Source organism: Chanos chanos, chromosome 2, assembly GCF_902362185.1.
Source record: "Chanos chanos chromosome 2, fChaCha1.1, whole genome shotgun sequence".
Classification (NCBI taxonomy): domain Eukaryota; kingdom Metazoa; phylum Chordata; class Actinopteri; order Gonorynchiformes; family Chanidae; genus Chanos; species Chanos chanos.
Window position 1 is genome coordinate 49,587,194 of NC_044496.1, and position 22,610 is coordinate 49,609,803.

Below are 22,610 nucleotides of genomic sequence, written 5' to 3' on the forward strand. Positions count from 1 at the left end.
ATTTTATTGCCAATGTCTGACCTGAGTGTCCTTTAGAGAATTATACCAATGATGTGTGTCCGTTTACAAATATGCTTTTGTTTGTATGTTTGTTACATAAAAAAATATTTTCTCTGAGAGAAACCTCTGAGGGAAAAACTGGGGAAATGTCTTGCAAAGCATGTGAAAATGAGCAAAGAATCTAAATCAGCAGATAACAGGTGGCATCAGTGTTCTGAGAAACTCCTTTCAAAAGGCTGTTGTGCTCATCTCCTTATTACAGTTCATACCCTCGTTTGATGTAACATACAAAAAAAAAAGAAAGAAAAAAAAGAAAAAGAAAAAATCCACCAAGACCACAGAACAGTAACCAGTAGCGTTTACAATGTATTTACGGTTTTAAAGTAAAGGCACGAGCGTTCTTTTGTTTGCATTATGAAAGTTGTATAATCACGAACGTTGTGAGCATTCATCCACGACTGAATTTGTTTCATCAGATCCTCAGATCCAAGAAAATGGATTAGTGCCTGGCAAAAGTTAGACAAATGTACGACAAGCAGTTGCCTAGAACAATATTTTTCTGTGAAACACCCATATCAAGCTTTCAAACGGTGTGAAAATCCTTCAAAGACAGCTTACAAAAGTCTGGCGCATCACATGCAAGAGCAAAGTAGATAAAACAAAACCGTGAGGTGAAAAAGGTGATATGTTATTGCTCTGAATATGAATTTGCACTCGTCCTGGAAACAGAATATTTTAAAATAAAACTTACCTGATTTTGAGGTGGAGCTTAAAACGTGTTGTGGAAACCCGAAAAACTTAATAAATGTCACACTGACGAGACGTGAAACTGCGCGCTTCAGTCGTGCGTTCACAAGTTTTAGGGTTATGACTACGTGCTGTTAAGCAACAGCGTTACCGTCTCGTCCAGATAGGTTGTCAGTGGTGCAGAGAGCTGGAGGGAGACAGGGGTTGCGCTGGAACTGTGGTATACAGCGGACTATCTGGCGATGTCAGTAGGATTTATGATTGTGAGTCAGGCCTGCAATGTAACATTTTCTGTTGCACAACCGTCAACAGGATCAACGACTTATACACATGTGCATCTGTGTGGAATGGGGAAAGATCCAATGTGACTTTCAAAGTCTGTTGGACATATTTTTGAAGTGGTTTGATCCCTACAAGTAAGACCGGGGAAAGCCTCAGACATTACTATACTAAAAAAAAAATCCCAAAGCAAACTAAGAGGCCGTCTAGATTACAACAGTGTAGGAATGCTAAGTAAAATACGATATGAAATAAAGACTGAGAATTATGGATGCTAGGCAGTCAGTCAAGTTCGAGGGGACAGCACCATCCGATGGGCATGAAAAGCCCCTACCTCGGACAAATTCATTTTATGCTTGCGATGCCCAACGCAAATGAAGCCTTAAGCACAGGTACACGGGTACACAGGTACTCTGTGTAGAACTCAAATTCCATGTAAATTGCTGAACCCAAACTCTTAAGACTATTTATGGTGCTCAGAATGGATCCACAGAATGTATCAGTGAAATGTTCATCACAAAATGCAAAAGCAAATCAAAGACTGGAGGCAGTGAATGAACCGAATGCTGTTTTGTCAAACGAACAAATAATCAAACAACCATCTACAATTTATTACTTTTCGTAGCGGCTGTTAATTGAACCCTGGCTGAATTGAGAAAAATGGATTTCATGAGCTAAAGGACAGTGGTAGTGCCTGAAGGCACAGTCAACCTCTTTTTTCACACAGCATTAACTATCTGAAAGAAGTACCATCTGGATTTTCACATACATTGATTAAACACATGAAGTGATGTATAATGTTTGAATGCTTTTTTGTTTTGTTTAATGAGCTGAGTTAAGTCATTTTCTCCCATGAGGTTTTCCACAGTGTCATGTGTTATACGAAGCTTATCTGGCTCCTAAGCCACTAATGCTTTTTTCTGTCTCATGTCATTATGATCTTACACTGTGGTTATTGTGATTCTTATCAAAACATATGCATATGCCTGCCGCTGTGACACCTCTGTTCCTATGCAACAGTGACACTCACAGTCCTTATTTGTCATTATAGCACTTAGCTGTTACCGATGTAATTGTAACATGTCATACTGGTATGACACCAAAACACTTATGAGTGGAATGTCATTATGGTAGTCATTGCTTACGGCACTAAAGAAACGGTTATGTCACTCGTTTCAATCACATTATTCCCAAACAAAAGTGGTAGGACAGGGATTACAAATACACACACACACACACACATGTATATATATGACACAGCTTGAAAATATCAGTGCCATAAGACTAGCATAACAGTGCCATAAGACTAGCATAAGAGAATCACTATTTGATTGAGTGCCCCATGATTTGTAGTTGGGTAGTACACTGTTTCGATATATATATATATATATATATATATATATATATATATAAATTAGTATTCTGATCTCCTTAAATTTCTATTTTGATTTTGAAGATTTAGGAATACCTTTCCACTAGTATTAATCTACAAAACCGAGCAAGATTTCTTTTACTTTGAATTTCTTTAAACTCTTTTTTTTTTGTCTCTAAGACTTTTTGTACTTTTTTGTACTTTGCAAGACCCTCAAAAAGAGGGCAAAGTCATGACTGAGGGAAAGACGAGGAGGATTATGGTTGATGGGAAAGCTGAAGTTTTGTGATGTTTTGGATGAGATCCTGACTTGACACTCCTGATCTGGGACTGACAAAAAATTGCTTTTCAGAGGTTTGGCTCCAAGAACTCGGTTGAGCTTCAGAATATTAAAACAGTGAATAATGAATAATTTTCCATAGTTCAACTGAGCTTTTTTTTTTAATTTCACTTTTTAGTGATTGCCCTTGTGGAAAAGGGCATTCCTTGGGTGCGCAGTTGAGCCAAGAGCATCACAGTTCTCTCCCTCCGGCACGCTGGCTCCAGTAGCTCTGAATGAATAAGTGGGATCACCCATGGTAACCTGAGACCCCGCCCTCCCAACCCACGACCCCAACGGTACGTGCTGCAGGTGACCTGATTGGTCATGCAGCCAGCGGGGTCGCGTTCTGAGAACAGTAGTCACTGTCCAGTGCCAAAGTTGCATTGGGAGCTAGAGAAGGTGACGCACTGTTTGGAGTATACACCCCAAAAAGGGGCTTGTTTTCTTTTCATGGCTTTTATGTCTGCCACATAAAAGCCGTGCAGGGGCACTGTGGAGAGAAATGAGCGCGTGTGTCTCTATTGCGGCAATAATTTCATGCTCCGGATGTTTTCGTCAAATCTGTGTCTTTCCAGACACCCGCAGTGCTACGCCCGTTACAGAGGACCCTAGGGAGAGTTCAGTATGATAAATCTGTATCTCTTTTTCAGGCCTCACTACTTTCCTCATGCGTAAGAGTGTTATATATGGATCATTTTCTCTATTAAAAAATCATAAAAATAACAATAAACGAGAATAAAAAATTCCCGCATCCCTTGTAAAAACAACACAGAGTTCCACGTAAATAAAAGTTTTACTCAGGTAATCAACCATCGATCCATGTCGTACTATAGCGGCTATGGCAGCCGACGTAGCCCCTATCACTTTCGTAGCATGTTACCAGTTCATGTTGTCATCTGAACAACAACAGAACTCAGTCATGTCTCCTTCATGCTCTGAAAAAAAGCATTATAGATAGGTTATCATTCTGTGAAGATTAGTTTGGCAGCAACAAATTATGGATCATGCAGCGGAATGAAAGCTTCCCTGTTTGGGGTCGTAGCTGAGTTAGAGGGAGGTTATATAATAGCTTAACGAGCCGTGGTGACTGGTTGGCTCCGCTGTGCTTCCCAACGTGATATATCGACTGCTGATTGGCCGACTACATGCCAGGTTCCTTGGGAGCCACTTCAGCCCTCACACATCATTCCCTGCAAATGGGACTGCTATCAGTGGTACATGGTAGGTAGTCTCTCGTCTGATCAAACACTCCGCATTCACATTCACATCACATTTCAGCTCAAAATCAGCCTTCCTGGTAAACATTACGTATCTGTTCTGCTTTTTTTTTTTTTTTTGCTTTGCATCCTTTATCTGGTGCTTTTTGAACTGCCTTGGGCTTTGCGGTGTTCTCTGAAACAATGCATTGCTCCACAAAATGAGACTGTTTGTACGACTGTGCCTAGGGTAAAGAGGCATGGGGAGTGACAGATTTATAGCGCAATGTGTGTGTTGCACTTGTGTGTAAAGTAAGGATTAGTAAATCAAACTGTTCGCACAATCCGTCCATTCCAAAGTTCACACCTCCTTAATGTCTTTGTTTTGTTCCCCTCTAACACTAGTTCCAAAGCTAACACTGATGTGAAATATTGCCGCTTGTCTGCTTTCCTTAGAGCTCTTTTGGATCATTTTGCATTTTAAGTGTCATGTATATGAATCTCTTCACTTCTCTCATGGGAGAATTCACATTGGACAAGCCAATTTTCAGAGGGCAGGCCAAAGTCAGTTAAACTGTATTACTGCCATAAAAGCAATGATGTATGCACACTTGACTACTTAGAAAGCAATAAGGAGGTCACCCTTTTCTCTATATCAGTCCAAATGCAATCAGGGAGCACAGAGTCACATCAAGTACACAATCCATGATTGACTTGAAATTGGTTCTTCTGAGAGAAAATAATGACCTCACTGAGTGAGAAGCCAGCTGAGACTATGAGGTAAAATTCGTTCTTCCTATGACATTGAGCTGGAAAAATTTCCAACCCCTCCAGCCAATATTATTATGATATATATTCTATAATATTCAATTTACAGTGTCCTGTGAAGGAGAATATGAAGGAGACGGAGGAGAGGAAGATGAAAAAAAAAAGAAGCAGATTTAGCATTGTGGTCCGTAGCTCACAGTTACTTCCCCCAGCGAAAGCGATGCAGGCACTAACGGTCAACCATGTAATTAAAAAAAAGTGGCCAGTGTGTCACTCCGTGGTATACACTGGACTATTAGCATGTACAGCTTGTCTCTGGGTGAAAATGACTAAACTGAGGCTGCAGTCAGAGGGTATGAGGTCAGAGAGATAGTCAGAGGTTTCCTGCAGAAGCAGCACGTTGGCCTTTGCCCAGGACTGCGCGGGAAGCTATTAGAGACAATCAATTAATACGTTCTCACATACTAAGCATATTCTGGACACCTACTGTCACTGAAGACAGGAGGGAAACGTCACAAGACTGAGGACGCATATTGACAAGGATTAATTATCTGACACTTCATTTAGCCAGGGGAGAGGATCAGTATGGAGGAACGATGTGTTTATTGTTTAGCCGATCAAAGTAGAGTGATGTGCAGGGTAAAACAAAGCCATCAAAGGAACATTAATTCCCAGCTGAATGCTGCAGTAGTCCTCTTTTTAGTCTGTTTTATCATTTGATGGACAATTTTTCCCGTGGTCCAGGTTATGTTATTTGAAATATCTTCCCCCCCCCCTTGATTTCTAGTATTCCCAAATGCTGAGTAATCATGCAGGGTTGGTTTAACTGTTTTATCAGGGGAATTTAAATGTGTTTCTATAATGCGGCAAGGCAGCTTGAACTCTCCAGAGAATAATTACAAGGTGGTAGAGAAGACATCACTGAGAATGGTTACCAGGCTGCAGTCCACAGATGAGAAACTGTTTTTGTTTAACTGAAACTAGATTTAAAACTGCCGAGTCATACTCTAGGTCCTTTTTATGTTCTGGTGGTAAATGGAAGATTTGTAAGTGGATGGTGATGATACTCATTCTGTGCTATGCCATGCAACGGATTTCATGAATTATCATGGTTTTTCTTATGAGTGCACTCGAAATTACTTTTAGATTTTTATCAGACATTTTGTGTGATATTAACTCATGAGATATGAAATGCTATTTTGTGTTTTGATTGCAGCCATTGATATGACTTCCATCAAATTTGTCCATATTTGCAATGATATCTTCCAATTTAAAAACTCTTATCCTCCTCATATTGTCCCTTGACCTTATCTATTCCAGCTGATTTTATGGATATATATACATAGATAGATAATATATAGTGAAGTTTGTAACTTGTCTTTTTTTGCTTTGGTCTATAACTCTGTATGTTTTTAATAGTGTGTGTCCATTAGATGGAGCTGTGGTCTATCATATGCAACAAACATCACTTTTATTACGACTTGACAAAAGATAATGTGACACTGACGTTAATTTGTGACTATTTTGAACATAGGACACAGTGTTAGGGATTTCATACCTTGGTATCCTTCTTCAGAACTTGAAAATGCTGAAGGCAATCCTCTTCATTCTTAATTAGTTGGTAAAAGGTCCAACTCACTGACTTCAGCTCTCATGCTACTTGCACATATGCACCTTCAGTGGCAGAGCACCTAATTTTGATATTCACCAGGATAATCTTTTGATGTTTTATGAGAAAAAGTTCCTGTTTAGATTTCAAATTACGTTACTTTACTGAGGGCAGGTTTATATGCTCTCTTTTTGGGTTGGTCACCTGAATATTTGTATTGCGCTGCTTTCTCTTTAAAAGGCGGATATATCAAGCCACTCTACCAGCCCCCCCCCTTTCACTGTGCAGATGATGTCATCGTGGCTTCCCCCAGACCCTGGACAAATGATGCTGAGACTCACAACGAGGGTTTTTTTTCCTCTCCTCTCCTCTCTGTCTCTGACTCCCCTGCTCCGTATACTACCAGTGTGGCTTTGCTTGAGAGAAATTGATAGTCTTCTGGGTCTCCTCTTTATCCTCCCTATCCTTCTGGCTCACTTTCTCTAACTCATCATCCAGCAGAAATGTAGTCCTCTCTCTTTTTCAAACTCCAGCATCTTTCTGACAGTGACAGAAGTGACCTCTATCAATCCCCTCGAAGAGTGGCATCATCCTTTGTCGCCGCAATCTATGGATTGTTTCTCTCGCTCTTTTTGAAGTCTTTTTGCTCTTTGGGTTTGGACAGTTCTCTCTTTTTCTCTTTTTTTTTTTTTGTTGGACTTTTAGGACCATGGCCATGAAGGAGACCATCCTGCCCATCAGCGAAGTGTCCAGCCCATACCCAGAGGTGGTGGAACTCAACGTGGGTGGCCAGGTGTATGTGACCAAACGCTCCACCCTGGTTAGTGTTCCTGACACAACTCTGCATACCATGTTCACTCGCTGCGCTCCACGAGAACTCCCGCGTGACAGCCGCGGACGGTTCTTCATTGATCGCGACGGCTTCCTTTTCCGGTACGTTCTGGACTTCCTGAGGGACCGTCAGCTCGTGTTGCCCGAACACTTCCCTGAAAGAGAGCGCTTGCAGAGGGAGGCTGAGCACTTCCAACTGGGGGAGCTACTGAGACTACTTGGCCCAAGGGTGGCAAAACAGGGCTCCATGAACGATGAGGGCTGCCAAAGTGACATCGAGGAGAGTTCCCAGAGCAGCGAGCAACTGGGTCACACCAACGCCACCACTCGCGGATCCGTCTCTGACAAGCGGTCGGGGTTCATCACCATTGGATACCGGGGCTCCTACACCATGGTGAGGGACAACCAGGCCGATGCTAAGTTTCGGCGTGTGGCCAGGATCATGGTGTGTGGTCGCATCGCCCTGGCCAAAGAGGTGTTCGGGGAGACGTTGAATGAGAGCAGAGACCCTGACAGACCACCAGAGAAGTATACTTCACGATTCTACCTGAAATTCACATACTTAGAGCAGGCCTTTGACAGGCTGTCTGAAGCTGGGTTTCAGATGGTGGCATGTAACTCTACAGGCACCGCTGCTTTTGTCAACCAGTACAGGGATGATAAGATCTGGAGCAGCTACACTGAGTATATCTTCTTTAGTAAGTGCAAGTTAAGTTCCTTCTCTCACCACAACCACCTCCACAACCACCTCCACAACCACCTCTTCACATTGTCCCTGTGGATGTCTCTGCGTCTATGAAAATTTTATATATGTATATATATGTATATGTATATGTGTTTGTATATGTACCTGTATATGTATATGTATGTTATTGATCAGCACAGGTAAACTCCTCCCTACATTACATCTATTGAGAGAATGCAGTGTTATTGGCTGCACTCTCCCATTTTCTGATTTTTAGTTCAAATCCAGTTTCCCCAGTTGAGTGCACACTGGGTTGATATTTGATTGACTGGGAACCAGATCTACGTCAGTCATTTATTACCATTGTTTGCACTCTTAAATAGAGCTTTTTACATTTCAGTACGACAGTGCTGTAGGCGACAGTAGATAAGGTAAAGCTATTTAGACAAGCACAGAATTTGGAAGGCTTGCTGATAGAGTACTGAGTGACTAAAAGAGAATATAAGAAGTAAGACCGCTGTCTTAAGCAAGGTAATAAAACTTCAAGGGCTAATCCAACAACTGCATGCCGTAGATAATGAAGAGCGCTCACTCGCTTTAACTTGGTGTGCGTGTATGTGCGTGCGTGTGTTTGTGTATGCACTTGCTTGCTTGTCTGTGTTAATGTCTGTCCAATGCTGTGTGGGTGGTGTCAGGGCTTAACAGATAGCTAATTAAGATAATATGTCAACTCAGTAAAAATCGCTGTGTGTTTCTCTCCTTTCTTTGTCACACCTTCACACACACACACAAGCACTTCCAGACACACATATACTCAATTACACTGATGTGCACACACACTCATACAGATACACACGCACACGCATGCGCACCCACACACACCCACACACACACACACACACACACGCAATAGCATGCACACTCACAGACATAGGCCGGATCAGAGCTTGTGTTTGTCTCCTTTACACACGCTTCAACTCTGTCTGACTGGATAGTGCTGTTTTGTCCCCTGGATGTTAAGGCAATGACAGGGGGAGAGGGCGAACTGTGACGAGGGAAGCGTGGACACTTGGGGCCCGGAAAGCCAACGCTGTTGACAGGCTTGTCGGCTGGTTTTAGTGTGATATGCGGCTGCCTTGTGGGAGGCCTCTGCCTCGTTATCTAATCTCCTGTCAAGTTGATGAAGGCAGCTAAGGGGGCTTGTAGAGAGGGCACAGGCATGTTTTAACATGTCAGGAGAAACTCCGGCTAAACAACTGTCCTACAGTATGAGACACCACCGTTTCAGACTCATAATGATTTCAACAATAATTAACAAGAAAGATCTAACAAGACGATTTAAAGAAGGATTTGCATTGTCTCATTGTCCATAACAAATACATATAAACATATCTCAGGCTTTATCAAAAAAAAAAGAAAAAAGATTTTACTCAAGGCAATCTGAGTGGATTTTGCCTTAAAGCCCAATTTCAGACACTTAATTTCAATTTGCCTGCAATATTGATATTTAGATTTGTTGAATAATAATTTCACTGTGTGCTCAGCTGAAGCAGGCTAATGCTCTGACCAGAATTGGCTGTAGGCTGAATTAGTGTGTTCATGCATGTACTTGTCAGAATATTTTTATGTGAGTGTGTAAGTTATGTATGGATGTGAATGGACCTTTACTGCAATGGCACTTTATCTAAGCTCATTCTTATTCCTCTCTTACTCTCTCATTTGTGTGGGTCAGACTGCTTTGACTTAGGACATGTCAAAGAAAAAAGAGAGAAAAAAAAAAAACGATAAATTGGAAAGACGGTTGTAAATGGAAACTGACAAATAATTCTCTGTTATCGTTCAAAAAGGGTGACGTCTCAACTAGTGCCAAGCCGCCTGATGAAAGAGTTGGCTTTCTGTCAATCAGCAAGGCACAGGTGAAGTCGACCATCATAAAAGTAAATATATTTAGTAGTGTTCATCTCTCTCTGGGACAGCTGTTCCTGCTAAGCACTACTTTCTGGCAAAGAAAATTGAAATGTAACATTTGTCGTGATTGCAGTTTTTTTTCACCTTAGTTTTAAAACGGAGGAAAATGACAAATTCTTACCACTTGGTTCTGTAAACATTTGGATTTTTTGTTCTTTTTTTTTCTTTTCTTTTGTTTTGTCTGAGCATAGTTGTCCACCTCAGATAGCTATGTGGACTTAAGCTTGGAGACAATCTATTCTGTCAGACTGATAGTGATCAGTAAATCTATTAATGTCTCTTGAATTAATGCCAAAGAGACGTTTTGCAGGAGAGAGCAAGCCTTTAGGGTCTGGGTCAGATTTAAGACACCGATACAGATGAATATTCATGAGGATCAACAGCCATATTAACTCTTCATTGACTGTGGTAAACAATTGTCACTGTGACCAACTTGATATGCAAACACAAGGTAACTCTAGATGAGGAAAAAACAAACAAACTGGGATTATACTCATAACATCGTTTGTCTTATGTCTTCGCTACAGCCAATAGATATTGGCAGTGTGCTGATAGGCTGTTGTGTACAGACATATAGTTAATAGATTAAAGTTCTGGAACAATGCTGATACAACAGAAAGTGCTCCACACCTAGAGTTGTTAGACAATACTTCCTCTGTTTCAGAGCTGGCAGGTATTGACAGCTGGAAAAATGTGTAAAGAGAACTATCGGGCTCCTCAGTCTCATTTATCCTCCGCTGAGGTAATGAAGACGAGGTGGCTGAGCACCAGCCGTCGGGCTGTGAATATTCAGCCAATAACACACCAGATGACATTGCAAAAAAGGGCCACTTTGACATTGGGACTCCTGGAGCAGAACTCTTGGTGCTCTAGAGCGGGATATTGCCTCCTGGAAAAGCAGAAGCCATGGTCTAGCTGCGCGCACACGCGCACACACACACACACACACACACACACACAAACATACGCAGACACACACAAACACGCACGCACGCACACACACACACACACACACACACACACACACACACAATGATAGACAAAAACACACACGCACACTTAGCTTTTCCTTGCCGCCGCTTATCCGTGTATGTCAGCCAACTGGACAGCTGCATTATTCATATGCCACCCAATAATGTGGTATTATATTAATATTTATGAGCTGCTTAAGTTTTTATCCAGAAGTACATGAATGTATCACTGGCTTTTAATGCCAGCATTCCTCTTTTGAAGAGTATGTTATGTCATGTTTGACATTACCGTTATAAGTTCGCCAAAGTGGAACAAGAGGGTGTTGTTGGCCCACTTGTATATTAATGAAGGGATAAGTGTGACTAGGGATTTGTCTTTATTTACACACACACACACACACACACACACACACACACACACAGAGAGAGAGAGAGAGAGAGTGAGAGTGAGAGAGAGAGGGAGGGAGGGAGAGAGGGAGAGACAGAAAGAAACATAGAGAGAGAGAGAGAGAGAGAGAGAGAGAGAGAGAGTAACACTAGTTAGCTAAATATTTTATGTGTTCTCCTTGTACATTTCTGCTTTACACCTTTTTTTTTTTTAAATTGTGGTTGAATATGTTTTCGCTCCATCAAGGCAAAGAAGAATCAGAAATGGCCTGAAGAGATGATTGCTGATGAATCCCTCTTCTCCGCATCATTAACGAAGTAGAGCTAAAAGGAAACCATGTAATACAGCACTGAGAGCTCATCAGCTCCTGTCTGGTGGTTAGATAGAAAAACATCACAAGACAACCATAAATTTGGTCAATTGAAGTAATTTTGGATGGAAAGGAAAAGAGCCAGATATCCCCAAAATTAATGGGTTGCACCTGTTATTTAGCACACTTTTTACATGCACCCTACAATGTATTTGCTTCAGATACATAAAACTTTGCCAAGGACAATAAAAATGTATCCTCAAAGCCTAGATAAGCCTGAACATAGGCTTTGCAGAAGGACACTTTCTCTTAAAGGAATTGGTCTAGTGTCATTATTCCATTATCTACCTATTCCAGACCTGAGTCTATATCTCTTCAGTGAAGCAGAATTAGTCTGCCGACAAAATGTATTGCACTTTAAAACCTCAACTGCAGCAATATATCTGCAGGATCAGGTTATGTTTTTTGTGCTTCAGGTGCGGAACAGATCAACAGATATCACACACGGAGTTTCTATCTGGTTTCGGTAAACCTCTCATCTCATTAGATTGGAGAAAATGTCATGGCAATTCTATACCAGAGTAATACTGTGCAAATCATCACTGCATAGACAGAGCACACATCAATCAAACAAAAACCGTAATGGACGCCTAATGAAGCACCGAAAAAACACCCGATGTGTTTTTTTGTGTTACTTCAGAAAAATCATAAATTGCAACGGACAGCCAGGTGTACACCCTGCTGGTGAATCACCAGCCCCAAACTAATCCTCTTTGGGTCTGTCTGATAGAACGGCATCACCAGGAGGTTGTACAGATCAAAAGTCTGATTGCGAGAAGGCTCTCCAAATCCTGTCATTTTAAAGCTCTAAGTCTCTGAAAAGACAGGAGATGAAGCTCAGCCCGAAAATGGAGCATCGAGTGCGCAGAGGATGATCCTAAACTGAAATGGCTGTAGATGGTTGGAATTTTCTTTTCAGCTTTTTGATATCCGAGATAAAGATGATTCGGAAAAAGCGGCCTTGTTGATTCGAAGCTATGTGAGATCATTTAGCATTTTGGAGCAAGAGTGAATATGTTCTTTAAGCACAAGAAACGTCTGTTAGTTCAAGAATACTGAGAAGCATTGATGGACACTTTTATTTAATTATATTTCAAAATTGCATTTAAGAGTGTATTCGTTGCATTTAGAGTATGTCGAAAATATTCAAAGCTCACCCGAAAAAGGAAAGATTGCGAATACTCAAACGCGATTGAATCTGTAATCATTTGAATCTTTGAAGCTCTCAGTTTGGGATGATTTTGTCTGCCGCTTTTTTTTTTTTTTCCTTCCTCTTCTTCTTCTTCTTCTCTCTTTTTTTTTTTTTTTTAACCGTGTCTCTATTCAGACATTTCAATTCAGGCCTCATTTCTGATCTCATGAGATTCAAAAAGGGAGGGTGAGGAGGAGAGAGAAGAGAGTGAGGGGTGGGCGGGGCTGTCTGACATATAGCTCCCTCAGGCACTCTTTAGTATGAGTGAGTGAGGCTGACAGATTCTGTCAGGTCACAGTGGTCCTGCTCATTTGTTCATACCGGAGAGAGTCATTGCCGTTTAGTGTTACGGACATGACGGTGGTCCATTTTCTGACCTCTGGTCAGTGAAGTTCAGTATTCGCAGCTGTCAAGATGCGCGACACGGGTTAAATGTGTTTACTCATAGACGTGTTTTGAAACGTCATCTTCCTGTGTCATTATTATTGCTATTCATTCTTATTTTTACATATCTGCGGTAATTATCGGACCACTCAGATTGGGATCTGTGCCCAAAGACGGCGCGTTCCTTGAAACCCTACGTATCTGTCAGTTTAACGTGCTTTGCGCAGTGTCCGATCTCCCCCAAAGTTTGCTTTGTCAAGCTCTGAGTAAACTTCTGTGCTCATCAATATTCAAGCAGTGACTGATGTGTTTTCCCAACCGTTGAATGAGATGATATGCTGCCGTCATGTAGATAACAAGCCTACAGGGTCCTCCTCATTGTATGCCATGTGGCTTGTCAATTAAATAAGGCTTGCAAGCTTTCATTAATTTAGATAAGCATTTGCAGGTTAGGCTTAGAGACAGGTAGTGAATTGGCCATGCAAAACAAATATTCCCAGCTCTCGATTACTCGCCTCACATTGTATTGTACTTTCAAATCCACTTCCACACAAAGGAATATGTTCTGTTTCAGCATGGTGAAGAGATAACGACACAATGGCATGTGGATTTGTTCTTAATTTACAAACGGCATGTGGCAAATATCCTTTAGACTCAGTAATAAGTTGTGCTTATGATACAAAAAGAAGTAAAAAGAATGCATAATTGATTTATCCAACTCCTGCCACACTTGGTGAGAGTTAATATTGGAAATAGAATAGGTCCGCAATAAACATTAGTCTCCACACGACTCTGAAGTCGTAAATGATACTTTGTTCATTGGTTGAGGGAGAAAATAAGGCTCCTATGTTTTTGATTCTACTGGACCATGAAGGTGGACACAGATGGGGATTTCTGTGAGGATGATTATGGGTAAAGTGTGAATGAATACAATATGTTTTACACAGTTTCTGTGCACATTACTTCTAGGACGTAGTTTTGCCCCCAGAGAAAATGATGCTTGTGTAGCCATCTGCTTCTCCACTTCTCCACGGCACAGGTTGTGGGCCTGTGTCTCATCATTTGCCATTGCTGTTTCAAAGCACTTTCATCACGAGTTGTGCTTAAGCATGAAAATGCTCGATAATTCACTAAACAAACAACCTAATCAAGTGGACATGCAACATTTTGAATGCGTGGGACTGGTGTCTTGTGTGTGTGTGTGTGTGTGTGTGTGTGTGTGTGTGGGTGTGTGCAAGTGTGTGTGTGTGTGTGTCTGTGTTTGTGTATGTGTGTTTGTGTTATTGAGAGGCTCTTGTCTTGTTAAGGTTGTCTGTGAAATTTTAGTAGAGAGGGAAAAAAGAACATATTCTCATTTTCTGGTATTTTTTTCATAGAGCAGCTGTTAGTCAACAAAGATTCAAGATTTCAAGCTTTATTGAACAGTTGCCATAATTTTTTTTTTATAAAATGTCAAAGAGTCAGTCTTACCCATGAGCCAGATCAGCAGTTTGTTTGATGAAAGCTTAGCATCCAAAACACATTTGAGCTAACTTAATCCGATGTCACGGTGTCACGCATTCATACACTGAAAATATTTCTTTTTCTCTCTGTGTACGTTTCTCTCTCAGGTTAAGTCCGACTCTTCTAATGCTCCAAGAGATGGGCTTGAGTTTGTCCTGTGGACACACTAGAGCCTATATTTTACCTGGTGGGATTACAGCTATATTGAAAATCCATATCAGATTTTTCCCATTGAATCCGATACTGTCCTTTATCGCTGCAGAAATGCTCTCTGCATTTCAATTATATGCTGGCATTGTACTCAAATCTTTTTTTTTTTTTTTTTTGGTTGGCTGATAATCTGTTTTCCCTCAGTAAAGGTCAGAAATGCTTCAGTTGTGGCAACCTGGCAATGGTGTGAAATGCTAAACAGATTTTTTTTTTTTTTTTTTTGGTAAAGTGAAATCTTGAATCCCATACTGCAATCTGATATTTCATACACAAGCAGTGGAAACTTCTCAGCCGTTATTGATGTGCTAAACTGTCTTTTGAAATACAGAAAAGCTGATCATTCATACAAAACAATGGGCATAATTATAATTATCATTTGGAGTTGAGGAGGTAAGAATGGGTTGGTCAGTGAGAGAGTTTCTAATATGAATTATGAATAGCACTGATAACCATTGTCATCTCTGTTTTACAGTATTTAGAATAGTCTTGTGTTGTATGAAATGCCAGTGCTTTTGCTTTCAACGTCCTTTGTGGGTAATATTTTGCTGCTTTGTTTTCTTCACTGGATTGTGAACAGTTTAATTGTACCTTTCACCCTTTGCCCTGTGCCAGATATAATTTGCTTCTATTCCATGGACCTTGATGAGGTCTCATTTTGAACTCCTCTGCAAACAAATGGCTGACAGCTGATTAGATAATTACATTTTCTTTCTCTTTTTTTAATAATTATCATTCTGTTAATGTGTTTTGCTTTCCATGCTTCAGTCGCGTATGCGTTATTAATGGAGACAAATGGAAAGGTTTAGTATTCTTTTCACGTTGCTAACAACTCAGGGATACCTTACCGACAAATGCTGTAGACAGACCGCGGTGGTAATGCACAGCTATTTATAATGACTCCACAGATTTTACGTAGTGTGTTATAACAGGCTTATTTTCAAGTCCATGTTTATTCAAGTCCATGTGAAATCTTGAATCCCATACTGCAATCTGATCATGCAAGTTATTGTCATAGCAACAAATGGCAAAACTCATGAGAAGAGAGTACACTGAGAGTTTACAATAGATATATGATACATAAAACTTGTAGAATAGAGTTTTTAACCCACTGTCCTCTGATTTATCTCTGTGACCCCTGAATGCCTGAAAAGGTAGCTGTGCGTGTTTGTTGATGGGATATTTTTCTGGCCATATGGAGAAGCTCCGCTGAGGCCATCATTTATTCTTGTTTGACATCCCTTTCCCTCTGTCCTTATCTATTTGGCCTCTAGAACAGGAAATTATATGTGTTGAATTTCAATCAGCATGTATTTTGAATATCAACCACTTATCCACTTATGTGTTTTTTCCCCATCCAAATGTGTGAGTGGTTTTTTTGTTGTTGTTGTTGTTTTTTTTTTTGAATTCCTGGCATTTCTACCATTGTTTTGACCTATGTGGAAAAGACTATCATTCATATTCTGATCCTCACTCTGTGTATTGGGTATAGGGAAAGCACAAATAAATCAAACCTGAATTAAGAGATCTCTAATGATAAAAATAAAAAAAAGAAAGAATGATCACGTCCCATGTGCATGACTGGGTTTGCTTCCACTATTGATTAAACTAAGAATCCTGAGGGTAAGAATATCCTGCCAAACAAATGCACACTCTGGCTCAGTATGGGGCTAATCTATGGATCTACATGTGTAATTGCTTTTGTAACAGGGCCACTCTGTGTGAACAGGGCTCATTCAGCTGTCTGGACCACTTATTCCCATGGGGCTTTGACAGTTATTGCTATTGGACTGATAGTAAACCTAAAAGGAACTCTGTGTTATGTTGCCTTTGAGGTTTACAGCAGAAATGAACCCTTGTGTTCGCTAATGACCATATGGCACTTGATAGCAGAATGTTCACTTCAGAGTTATCCTATCAAATGGAATGGTATCACAAAAGGCATTTTTATTTCAAACAGATTGAAAGAGTTCAAAGTTCAAAATGCTCCGTGCACTGAAAGAACATGAAATATAATTCAGAGTGACAGAATAGATTGCAGTTAATTTATCTCATCATTGTTATTGTCGTTGTTTGCGTCCGCAGGTACATGGATGTCTGATGGAAATTGACGTCACAATAACTTCTGATTACTTATACATTTTTGTTCCTCATGGTATTTTATGTGTTTTTATACATTTGCTGCACAAAATCATAACAAATATCTAACAAAGAAAAAATGTGTATTTGCACAAACACAGAATATTGTAGTAGGATCTACATATAACTATACCAATGAAAGGATTTTAGCTCTTTCTCTTGCATCATATCCACAGAGCCAAAGACAGTTATTGGGAAATGCAGCTAAATTCTGTCCTTCACTCAATCGGCTTGTGATCAGCGATAGTTAATGAATGATATATTTCAAATTTGCTGAGGTTCTTCACTCAGGGTAGAGTAGTTCAGCTGTAGCGTGTTGATTTGTCTCTTCCGGGCCCCCCTGAAATGATCTCCAGCCAAGAGTCAGCCTAATACACTCCCTGCTTATTAGGGTTTTGGGTATTGACATTTAATCACCAATCAGTGCACACATTGCATCCATTAGACTGTTTCAATTTTCTCACTTCCCTCTTTCGAAGTATACAGTGTATTTATATTCATATCTGACTTCATGTAAAATGTTCATTTAAAATTCCAAAATGTAGCGGGTGCATTATGATGTAAATGAGGTGCTCAGTTTCAAGGTTTGTGACTCTGCTTGTTGGAGTAGTCATGTGAATGTGCAGTAGTGTGAAACACCTCTAATAGGTTTATATGTTTTAATCAGTATTCCTTTGAAGTTTTCCATTAAACTGAATTCAGATATGTTCTTATTACAGTAACATTAATATTACAGTAACATTTGCTATGCTAACTTCACCATTTTTCTTTTTCATTCCTGCTGTGTGTCTTTCTTCATGACATGCAAAACCAAAGAAACAAGTATCTGAATAGACACTTATCATGTAAATTGTGATAGTGAATGTTCAGTACAGCCATAATGATATTACTCTAATCTCTCTTCAGGGCTGGGGATGATTCTTGAACTGATGTTCCTTAGAAAATTTCTGTTCTTTCTGGCCCATATTCATGTGGAAATTTCCACTCTTTCTAGCATATTTTGTACATGGTGACGCTATACTGTCAATACATCTACCAAATAAATAAAAAATCATAGAATAATGTTTAGATACTGTTCCACACTTTCAGCATATTAACAGAAATACCTGATATCTTCATGTATTGAAGCTAACTGTCAGCTTCTCAAATTTTGGTATTTCAGTAATCAGTGGCAGTGGTCCATGTGTTCTGTCCTTATGTTATTTTTACAGCTCATTGTGTGACTATCCAATGCATTGCTGTGATTTCAGCGTAATCAATACTATTTAATTGTGTCTAAGACCGAAAAGACCTTTTGTGGGACCTGCTTTTCAAGCCTGTCATTGCCTGAGAGAATGACGACAGAAAAACACTAGGTGAAATGATCACAGTAGATTGTTTTGTGATGTTAAAGACATATAGCCAGGCCACACTTTTGCATGAGAGAAACGTGCAAAATTCGGGCCTGTAACTATATTTTTGACACGATAGGTTTCTGATGGTTTGATTGAATTAAGTCTCTAAATTTGCTCCGTCATGTTGGGTTTCTTCCAGGGCCAGCTCTGAGGACTGTATCACCCAAACAGGAGCAAGAAGAGCCAAAGCAAGACAAGATGGCAGACAAAGGCAGCGAGAGCGGGGCCTCTTTGAACGAGCTCTCTACTTCCAGCTCAGAGACGCACTCTGAGGCCACCTCACCCCAAGACAGCTCTGCCCCACATGGGGAGGTGGTCGGCGGGTCGCTAGCGCCCTGTGGAGCCTTACAGTCAGTCTCCCGCCCTCCAAGCACCCTCACGCTGGGTCGGCCGCCCAAAAAAGGTTCGTCGGTGCAGTGGATGGAGCTACCGGATAAGAGGCGTAACAGCGAGCTCTTCCAATCCCTCACCAGCGGCGTGGGACCGCGGGATGGAGGGGGTGGCCTAAGCAGGCGTAAGACCTTGGAGAGGCCCAGCGCAGAGGAAGAGATGAAACAGTGCATCCGGGATTTTCGCAAAATCAAGATTCCGCAAGCATTTCCAGAGCGCAAACGCCAGTGGCAGTCTGAACTCCTCCAAAAATACGGTCTTTAAAAGGATGATCCTTGTAACCCTCTGAGGACTGTCAGACTACTCTCTGAATTTCAACAGAAAAGGAGTTAGTTTTAGACTTACATGTTCAACAAAACTTTTAATGACAAGACTACTTATAAAATAACATCAGGTTTCTACTGTAAGAACAATGGATTTGCAGCTATTCAGTTCGATTTGAATTAGCTCTTTAACAGCATGCCTGGGGTGATGAGGAAGAACTTTTGCACAAGAAGAACAAGTCTTTAAAGGAAACTGAGTCATGGTTTGGTTGAGGTCTCTTTCTCCCCTCAAGCTATTTAACAAGAGCACAAGGCCTCTGGAGGCACTCTACTAAGAATGAAAATTGGAGACAGAATTCAACATATGCCATGAGTTTGGATCAGCATGGGACCCATCGTGGTTTTGTGTCTATTTCATGTAATATAGCTCAGTCAGCTAAAAAGAAAACTTTACACATTGACTTTAAGTGACTTTTTACAGAGACAACTTAACTATGAGAACGGGAAAGGATGTGCAGTGAATAAAGAACAAGATAATCAATGTTTCTCAATGTTTAGCAGATTCTACTATTACAAAACCCAGATGAAACTAACAGTTCTGGAGAGTTGTCTCAGGCAGATTGAATGGCGTTTATTGACATTAAAAATGTTAGTCATACACGAATTGATCTCCACCCACTGAGTAAGAGAAATGGTTTAAATGACTCAAGTCTCCAGGAAAAAGGGTTGCTATGTATTTTAATATCTTATTGATTTTTGATGTGTTACTTTCTGGATGATATAAAGTTGTTGTCCAGTATGTTTGATATGTGGATTTAGTACAAAGATCTGTGTGTGGAAGATGCTATTTTGTGTAAGTAACTGTAGAGATTACATGAAGCATTACAACCACTAAAAAATGGCCAGATGTTATAAACAATAGAAATGAAAAAAAAAAAAGAATTAAAAGATGACTAGATTTAATGTATTAAACTCAGATCCAGCTTGAATGGAGTTGGGCACCAGTATTTGGGAAATCAGAGTCATGGATTTTTGGTGTGATCTTTTCATCAGCAATGGACTTAGATCTGTGATCATTGTAAAATCGTACTGCATTTCTATTTATATATGAAGACTATAACTTAAGTCCAGGTAGCTTGTAGTGCCCTGGACTTGACGTAAATTTGGAGATAGCACCTAATGAATGATTGAAGCACAAATTAAAGCTGGTTTGAGATAAGTAGTCGCAATCCAGAACACAGGTTTGAAAGCACAAGGACTAGTCCAACTCAGACATCACTATGATAGTGTTTTGATGAGCTTCTCTCCATCTAGACCTAGCCTTGGTTTAATGTAAAATGCGAAATTCTGAAAAATGAAAAATACATTTTTTTAAACAGTTGTTCTTGTTGATTTGCCTCGATGGACCATAATAAAGGTGCCAAGTAAATACAAAAAAAAAAAAAAAAAAAAAAGTAAGGAAAAAAAGCTGAGATTTGGTTTGAATGACAATATTTACAATCAGTGTAAGACTGAATATTTTTCACTCTGCATGGAAAAATTGTAGCCAACAAATACAAAGCCAGTTTAGGTAACCAGATTCATCTCGGGTTGCAAACATTTTCCACTCCCATGCTCCAGGATAACATATACACTGCTAAACAAATACAAGAGTGGCTTTACAGACATCTAAACACATTCTACAGCCTCCTAAATCACAGACGTAAACACCATCTAATGTGAATTAGAAGGCCTGGAATGCAGTGTACATTTCCTTCTTCATCTGTAAATCCTAAAGTTAGAGAAATGGGCTTTCCCTTGTGATGAGTGAACCAGTGACCTGCTAGAAATGGTTAAAAAACGTATAACAGTATCCCAGAGCAGTCACTGCACTGAAGGTAAAGGTGGGACCAAACTCACTGCTTCAACTGAATACAGTAAATGGTATTCAAGTAAATGATATTAACCGAAGTTTAGGATGAGTTTACACCTCAGAAAGCTAAGTAGCTATATTTTTGTCTGTATATGTATACTCACACATGCAGGCATGCACACATGCATGTACACACACATACGCACACACACACACACACGCACATAGACACATGCAGACTACATACAGTAAGGAAATAATGATGTACATTAATTGTTGAACATGATATTACAGCATACAACATAAGGTTTAAATAATGCACATTCATCTCCTTGACTGATGCAAGTGCTTATTGCTTGTGCAAACGCAAAATTAACTTGAGGTAAAATTTGCTTGATTCAGTCAAGGTAATTAATGAGATTAAAGAGTGTTTTGAAATAAGGTTAAGTTGAATGTTTTAATAAATAAAATATTAAAATAAATAAATAAAATGTATCACATCAGACAATAGACAGAGGAGAAAATGTCTTACTCTTTAAAGTCACGCGTTCCAATAAACTACACTCCTCTGTTCTGAACATTTTGCATTTGAGTTACTATATATTTCATCAAACAGTACAATATTCAAAGTGCTCCATCAGAAAGGCTGCCTTGTTGAGAGTGTTCATCTGTTTGAATTCATAAACAAATCATAAAAAAAAAAGAGGAAATCTAATGTTTCCAAATAGACTGTTGTCTTACCAGAGAAAAATGCTTATCCTGTTTGTCTCAGATGGAAATTAAAAAGAAAAACTGGAGAACACACACTTCTGCTGAATGTAGCATTTACATGAATTATGGACAAGGTGCTGGAAACGATGGAGCTTGCCAATGTGGAAAACATTCGGTGCATCCATTAAACACAGACACGTTCTAGAAGTATGTCAGCTGTCTAGGTCAATGAAATATGAGGTTGTCGTAAAACAGAAGACTCCGGCAATATCACCCCTCAAACAAGAGGAACATCCATCTAAATGCTAACAAACTACATTTAAAATGCTGTCAGCCATGTCTCTCAATGAGATTGAATAAGCTGATGTGTTTGCTTCCGCTCTGTGAGCAGACTGCGGAGGAAAAAGTCTGATCGTTGTGGCAGCTTTTAAGTTAGCACCTCTCCACATGCAGTGACTGCTGCTTACGTCCAGATAGCCAGTGAGATATGAGGGTGGCATATTCAGGAATTTGAAATGAGAAACCTCACATCAACACGTCTGACCACCTTCTTTCGCACAGAAGAGTATGACAGCCGTAATTATGAGGCACTTACAAATCCATCCATCATAATGTGAATACGGACGAGAAGACAGAGCGTCATGGAAATATCTAGAAATATGTCATTATGCATAATTCTAAAAAAGAAAAAAAAAAAAACAAAAAAGGAGGAAAAGTAGCCCTATATATCTTGTACCTGATACTGCAAATATCATAGTCAGAGAAGCATGACATTTACCATGTGAATAATGTGTCTATCAAAGCATAGGTCATGCGTGGATATGAGAAATTGAAAGACCAGCTGCCACAAGTGCATATGAATGTATTGTTAAACGTGTACATAACCTCCATATAACAACTTTCCATATGTTGCTCAAAAGAGAGAAATTTGCATAAATAAACAATCAGCGAAAACAATGAATATTTCATGCGTTTTGCTGAAGAAGATTTAAGGCCCCTTTTTTACCCATTTAGATTAATATACAAACATTATGCAAATAGTAGGTATCCCACTGAGAAACTGCTATTT

General features: G+C 39.9%; 1 protein-coding gene across 4 annotated transcripts; it reads left to right on the forward strand.

The window, feature by feature from the left end:
* The first annotated feature begins 7,002 nt into the window (after positions 1-7,002).
* On the forward strand, positions 7,003-18,979 carry kctd8 (potassium channel tetramerization domain containing 8). Of its 4 annotated transcripts, XM_030766265.1 has the most exons (4): positions 7,003-7,823; positions 7,867-7,901; positions 10,333-10,340; positions 18,515-18,979. In XM_030766265.1, the coding sequence occupies exons 1-4, from the start codon at positions 7,003-7,005 to the stop codon at positions 18,977-18,979; spliced, it is 1,329 nt and encodes a 442-aa protein (XP_030622125.1). The 4 variants fall into 4 exon arrangements, with proteins under 4 accessions (XP_030622125.1, XP_030622127.1, XP_030622126.1 ...); XM_030766267.1 differs by lacking the exons at positions 7,867-7,901; positions 10,333-10,340 and having other exon boundaries at positions 7,003-7,822; positions 18,465-18,637; positions 18,677-18,979; XM_030766266.1 differs by lacking the exons at positions 7,867-7,901; positions 10,333-10,340 and having other exon boundaries at positions 7,003-7,822; positions 18,465-18,617; positions 18,657-18,979.
* The last annotated feature ends 3,631 nt before the right edge of the window (positions 18,980-22,610 follow it).

Bases quoted from the DNA above. Each gene is read 5' to 3' on its own strand.
- kctd8 (XM_030766264.1), top strand. From the start codon at position 7,003: ATGGCCATGAAGGAGACCATCCTGCCCATCAGCGAAGTGTCCAGCCCA. The intron at 7,823-18,464 runs GTAAGTGCAAGT...GGTTTCTTCCAG, and splicing joins CACTGAGTATATCTTCTTTA to GGCCAGCTCTGAGGACTGTA.